The following is a 7,500-nucleotide window of genomic DNA, read 5'->3' as shown; positions in this document are numbered from 1 at the left end:
AAAAAACACGTTAATAGAAGAAGAAGACGAAGAAGACGAAGAGGAAGAAGAAGAAGAAGACGAAGAGGAAGAAGAAGAAGAAGACGAAGAAGAAGAAGAAGAAGCCATTACACCAATTGACTGATGACGTACTTCGGCTGTTGTTATGGGAAAAAAGAGAATTTAATCAAGTACCATTAACCTCGACTTGAATCGGATCTTCTTCTTTTAATATAACTTGAGACCATTCGTTTCAGGTAATTTCACTAAAGCAATTAGTACGAAGGTACCATAATGAAGTCTTTCCATTAATACATATAGTATCAGACCCTTTGAGTTTTATTACATAATATTTTTTACTGAATCTTTAGAGCTTCCACTTTGCAAATATGAGATTATGATGAATAATATAGTATTTCTATCATAGAATAAATGAAATAGATGTATGTGCGAGTATGTATATACAGGTATATCTTTGAATATATATATATATATATATATATATATATATATATATATATATATACCTGTATATATATATATATATATCTATATATATATATATTTATATATATATATATATATATATATATATATATATATATAGATATATACATATATATATATACATACATATATATAAATATCGATATATATATTGTATATATATACATATATGCATATATATAAAATTACCTACATTCATATGTGTATATATGTGTACATAGATGTGTATCTCTCTAAGCACGTAAATTAAAGCACTCACATAGCCTGGAAGGCCTTAAACCATAAAGCTTTTCCAAGCGCACAACAAACACTAGAACCGAAAAGTAGCGCCTGGAACGCACTCACACACGAGCTGGAATCCCGTTTTACAGAATATGCTGATTTAGTCATTGGAAGTAAATAACGGAAATGAATGACATCAGAGAGGCGAGCGAATATGATGAATATAATATGGTTGTAACCGGGTAATTAAATTCATATTAAAGGTAATTTCCATGCGTCGCTTGTCCGTGCATATCATTAGGCTTCATTAGAGCATTATGAACAAAGAATCTCGTTGATCATTAGGAAATGAAATGGCCATCTGTCTATCGACTCTGTTTTGCTGAGTTTTGTATCGTCTATTGAGAGGTTTAAAGGCCGCTCATGAATGACTGGGGCAAGAGACAGTGGCATTGCACTATATGAAATGGCCATGTATCTATCGACTCTGTTTGGTAGAGTTTTTCATCGTCTGTTTAAAGGATTAAAGGTTAAAAGGCCGCTCATGAATGACTGGGACAAAACAGTGGCATTGAACTATATGAAATGGCCATGTATCTATCGACTCTGTTTGGTAGAGTTTTTCATCGTCTGTTTAAAGGTTTAAAGGTTAAAAGGCCGCTCATGAATGACTGGGGCAAAACAGTGGCATTGAACTATATGAAATGGCCATGAATCTATCGACTTTGTTTGGTAGAGTTTTTCATCGTGTGTTTAAAGGTTTAAAGGTTAAAAGGCCGCTCATGAATGACTGGGGCAAAACAGTGGCATTGAACTATATGAAATGGCCATGTATCTATCGACTCTGTTTGGTAGAGTTTTTCATCGTCTGTTTAAAGGTTTAAAGGTTAAAAGGCCGCTCATGAATGACTGGGGCAAAACAGTGGCATTGAACTATATGAAATGGCCATGTATCTATCGACTCTGTTTGGTAGAGTTTTTCATCGTGTGTTTAAAGGTTTAAAGGTTAAAAGGCCGCTCATGAATGACTGGGGCAAAACAGTGGCATTGAACTATATGAAATGGCCATGTATCTATCGACTCTGTTTGGTAGAGTTTTTCATCGTCTGTTTAAAGGTTTAAAGGTTAAAAGGCCGCTCATGAATGACTGGGGCAAAACAGTGGCATTGAACTATATGAAATGGCCATGTATCTATCGACTCTGTTTGGTAGAGTTTTTCATCGTGTGTTTAAAGGTTTAAAGGTTAAAAGGCCGCTCATGAATGACTGGGGCAAAACAGTGGCATTGAACTATATGAAATGGCCATGTATCTATCGACTCTGTTTGGTAGAGTTTTTCATCGTCTGTTTAAAGGTTTAAAGGTTAAAAGGCCGCTCATGAATGACTGGGGCAAAACAGTGGCATTGAACTATATGAAATGGCCATGTATCTATCGACTCTGTTTGGTAGAGTTTTTCATAGTCTGTTTAAAGGTTTAAAGGTTAAAAGGCCGCTCATGAATGACTGGGGCAAAACAGTGGCATTGAACTATATGAAATGGCCATGTATCTATCGACTCTGTTTGGTAGAGTTTTTCATCGTCTGTTTAAAGGTTTAAGGGTTAAAAGGCCGCTCATGAATGACAGAGTCAAGAGACAGTGGCATTGCATTATCAAGCAGGACAATGCTCTAGAGACTGACAATGATCAGCGCCCAAGCCCGTATCTGTATGTCAATATGGTAATTTGTAGAGTTTTTCATCGTCTTTTTAAAGGTTCAATGGTCACTCGTGAATGACAGAGGCAAGAGACAGTGGCATTGCACTATCAAGCAGGACAATGCTCTAGAGACTGACAATATTACATATGATCAGCGCCTAAGCCCCTAACTTTATGTCAATATGGAAATATATATTAAATAACGGAATGCAATGAATATAACATTATTTGTATATAACCTCTGACTTCAAATTGAAATTAAAAATACAAGAGTGTCGACTGCATCAAGAAATAAACTTTGGTGTTACCTATAAGTGTGACAAAAACCCGCTGCCGAGATGACTTAGACCAACATAAGCAACAGTGGCACAGAATAGCTTGGGATAGAAGCCTGTGGAGGAACCTGGGGAAGGCCTACATCCAACAAAGGACTTTTGAAGGCTGAAATGATGATGATGATGATAAGTGTGACGTCAGATTTCAGATGTAACAAAATGAAAACAGAAAAAAAACATTGATGGATGGCAAAGAAATATATTTTTTATATCTTCTAGTATATCTAATCCACTGATTCAAATGAATAAGTAGATTTTTCAGAATTTGTAGATGTAATATCCTACCTACTGAATATATTTTGTTTAGTTTATTATTATTATTATTATTATTATTATTATTATTATTATTATTATTAATTGCTAAGCTACAACCGTAGTTGGAAAAGCAAGATGCTACAAGCCTAGGGTCCCCTAAAGGGAAAATAGCCCAGTAAGGAAAGAAAACAAGGAGAAATTAAATATTTAAAAAACAAACAATTTAAATCAAATATTTCTTCTACAAACTACAAATACCTTAACAAAACAAGAGGGAGAGAAATTAGATAGAATAGTGTGCCATAGTGTACCCTCAAGCAAGAAAACTCTAACCAAAGACGGTGGAAAAGCACTTACTAAACACTTCTCGTGATACTTATAACACTGAAAAGATATTTTCCAAAGGACAATATGTATCCAGTAAGCCAATTATACATTATTAAAAATTTGCATTGAAAAAACGGTAAATGTCTGGCAACATTTATTCCAGGATTTTTACCGTTAAAAAAAAACCGGGTATATCGACGTAAAGGAGTATTATTACGGCCACCAACCCGTAAAATATAATAACAAAGTAAGGTAAAATTACGGTCGACTGTATTTTCCCGAAATACGGTTAAAAACTATATTTTTAAGGAGAATTTCCGATGAAAATTACGGTTTTTTTTCGAACAGCGTGCCCTTACAGAAACAGAATCTAATGGACAAAATGTAGATAGAAGTCAAATTATAATTACAAATTTTAACCACTTATCAAATCTGGTATATTCCCTATAATGTGTATATATTTGGTCTAATAAAAACATTGGGTCTCTTAGATATATTTCAGCCACAGAATCGTTTAGTGAATAAAAGTGGAGTTTGAAAATAGCCGATATTATTTCTACAAATCTGGAAATAGCGATTCATAAAAAAAATGTGGTTTTTGTTATAGCAGATATAATATGACTTTGTTTGTAGTAACCTATATTAAGGAAAAACAATCAGTCACAAATATGAAAAATATGATGCAAATTATATGAAATTTAATTAGATGATTATTTGTAAAGAGTAATTAACCTATTTAAAAAAAAATGGTTTCCTTACGAGGAAGCTCTATAACAATTGAATTTAAGGAAGCATATGAGGAATACGTATCATGTATTTTTTAGATTTGCTATGTAATAATAATAATAATAATAATAATAATAATAATAATAATAATAATAATAATAATAATAATTATAATAATAATAATAATAATAATAATAATAATAATAATAATAATAATAATAATAGTAATAATAATAATACTAATTATAATAATAATAATAATAATAATAATAATAATAATTATTATTATTATTATTATTATTATTATTACAACTTGATAAGCTACAACCCTAGTTGGAAATACAGGATGCTATGAGCCCGGTGGCTCCAACAGGGAAAATAGCCCATTGAGGAATTGAAACAAGGAAAAATAAAATATTTTAAGAACAGTAACATCAAAATAAATAGTTTCTATATAAACTATGAAAAAAAAAAACATATGGAAGAGAAATAAGACAGAATAGCGTGCCTGAGTGTACCCTCAAGCAAGAGAACTCTAACCCAAGACAGTGGAAGACCATGGTACAGAGGCTATAATATATAATAGAATTATTCTTATTGTTATTATTGTTGTTATTATTATTATTATTATCATTATTATTACTTGCGAAGCTACAACCCTAGCTGGAAAAGCAGGATGCTATAAGCCCGAGGGCTCCAACAGGGAAAATAGCCCAGTGAGGAAAGGAAATAAATCTACGAGAGAAGTAATTAGCACTTAAATAAAACAGTAATAAAATAAATTCATATATAACATACAGTATAATAGAATGATTCTCTTAATAGATTCTATTAAATCTACTTAAAAACCCACCTGTAGAACTCATCATCATCCTTGTACCACTTGACCGAGTAAAGAGGGTCATTGCCCCTATCAAACTTGCACTCCAGCTGGGCGTCTTCGCCTCTGAACTTGTAAACGGGCACTTCCACCCCGTAGAGTTGTAGGTGCTTGTCTCCCAAGTCCGTGGCCATGCCCTTGACGTTCGTCACTTTGTTGGGGGCATAGCTGGAGCTCCTGCCGATGCCAGGGATGTGTGAGGAGATGACTCGACCTCCACTACCTATAATCCCTCCTCCTCCTCCCCCTCCTCCCCCTCCTCCTCTGGATTCCCTCAGGCTCAGGGAGAGGACGTCGGTACCTTCAGGAGAGAAAATTAAAAAAAAAAATTATATTTACAAGAAGTTATGTAATTTTATTTTGTACTTTAAACTCATTTTTTTATTACCCAGATGCAGTATATGGTAATATTTATACACAAGGATACATTAATTATCAATATTTCGGCACCTTCAGGAGAGATAATGAAAAAAAATGTACATTTACTAGAAGTTATGTAATTTTATTTTGCACATTAAACTGATCTGTTATTACCCAGATGTAGTATATGGTAATATTTATACTCAATGAAACATCAATCATCAAAAATGTTATTATTTTCACCTAATTATGTTAAACCCTCGTTTGTTCATTTAACGTTTAGAACACTTCCACAAGGCTGATATAACAGGATACATCACCACTTGTTCTTAGTGAACAGCCTATACAAAGTTTAAAATGAAACACAGGAGCAAAAACCCAGTAGTTTTTTTTTTTTTTTTTTAAGTTTTTGGATTTTGATCTAAGAATCAAAAAGGAAATTTTCTATGTTGGCAAAGGCACCCAAGACACACAAGCAAATAATTGGTTTACTTGAAGTGAGCCAATTTCAGTTTACGTATGCATCTCCCCTATATAACAAAGAGTAAGTGTTTGGCTACACACACACACACACACACACACACACACACACATATATATATATATATATATATATATATATATATATATATTTTCCAGTCACGTTCAGCGGCATTGCCAGACGTATAACTACTCTGTCTCTCCCTCATCCTATCACTAGGGGGGAGAGGAAGTAGTCATGCCCTGGTAAGAGGGTTTGTGAAGGGTTAAATTTGTGTGTGCTTGTGAGTGCATATCTATCTAAAATGAAGCTGTAATTTTCAATTGGCCACATGAACTAGTCTTATATAATTTTAAATATGCATATGCAAATAAAGGTTGCTTATAGGATTGCAATGTTAGAAAAATATGAAGTAATATTGATGATGCATCTACTTATAAAAAAACACGATAGGTAGAAGAACTGAAGTTTTAACATTGGGATCACGAAGAGATATGAAGTTTTTGTTAATATATACCTAGAGAAAAGGCAAAATTCATCTCTCTCTCTCTCTCTCTCTCTCTCTCTCTCTCTCTCTCTCTCTCTCTCTCTCTCATTTTTTCATTTTCCCACTAGTAAACAAATGAACTTTTAACATTGGGATCACGAACATGTAATTTTTGTTTATGCATACATAGAGAAAAGGAAAATGAATCTCTCTCTCTCTCTCTCCCTCTCTCTCTCTCTCTCTCTCTCTCTCTCTCTCTCTCTCTCTCTCTTCATCTTTTCACTAGTAAAGAAAAAACTTTTAACATTGGGATCAAGAACATATATTTTTTTAATATATGCATACAGGGAAAGAAAAGTTCATCTCTCTCTCTCTCTCTCTCTCTCTCTCTCTCTCTCTCTCTCTCTCTCTGCCCTTTATCTTTCCATCTTTACCCACTAGACAACAGCAAGTACTGCACTTCAGGAACAATCGATAGAAGCTTTTCTCTCGAAGTGATTCTCTTGGCATAATTATGGCTTTTTTAATAGCAACACACCTTTAGCAGACGATACATACACACACACACACACACACATATATATATATATATATATATATATGTATATATATATATATATATATATATATATATATATATATATATATATATATATATATATATATATATATATATATACATACATACGGATTGCGAGATAAGTTCACCGAATTTTCTTTAATGACGTCAAGACAAAGAGTGCCAAGAAAGCACAGAGGATATTAGAGAAAAAAAAATTTCCAAAAAATTAACCGTCTCATAGATAAGAAAAAATGATTATAACAAAGTTTTTCTCACTTATTTTGGATTTATAACCATTAAATTATTTCATATCCTTATAATAATTTAATTAAAGTTTCCATTCACAGTTTAATTGTTAATATAATGTTTTTCTTAGCTTCAGTCTCAAGTGCTTCTGGTCTTCTTGTAGTAAATCCATAGCTCATGAAAATTCTTGTAGATAAAAAACAGAAGAGGTTCTCTCTCTCTCTCTCTCTCTCTCTCTCTCTCTCTCTCTCTCTCTCTCTCTCTCTCTCTCTCTCTCCCTGTATATATATATATACATATATATATATATTTTTATATATATATATATATATATATATATATATATATATATATATATATATATATATATGATCTTGTTATAATGTGGGTCTTTTCCCTGGGCAAGGATTCGAACCTTTGCACCAAGCTGAAATA

General features: G+C 32.7%; 1 protein-coding gene across 1 annotated transcript in view; it reads right to left on the bottom strand.

Annotated features, from left to right (window-relative positions):
- Positions 1-10: 10 nt before the first annotated feature.
- Positions 11-7,500, bottom strand: part of LOC137655518 (uncharacterized) — a 179,832-nt gene continuing 172,342 nt past the window's right edge. The window contains exons 3-4 of the mRNA XM_068389416.1: positions 4,903-5,230; positions 11-137 (exon numbers count right to left, since the gene is read on the bottom strand). Coding sequence (XP_068245517.1) covers positions 11-137; positions 4,903-5,230 — 455 coding nt within the window. The remainder of the gene's footprint in view (positions 138-4,902; positions 5,231-7,500) is intronic.

The sequence above is a fragment of the Palaemon carinicauda genome, chromosome 16 (genome assembly GCF_036898095.1).
Source record: "Palaemon carinicauda isolate YSFRI2023 chromosome 16, ASM3689809v2, whole genome shotgun sequence".
In the NCBI taxonomy this organism is placed as follows: Eukaryota; Metazoa; Arthropoda; class Malacostraca; order Decapoda; family Palaemonidae; genus Palaemon; species Palaemon carinicauda.
This window is presented reverse-complemented; position numbering and strand designations above follow the sequence as displayed.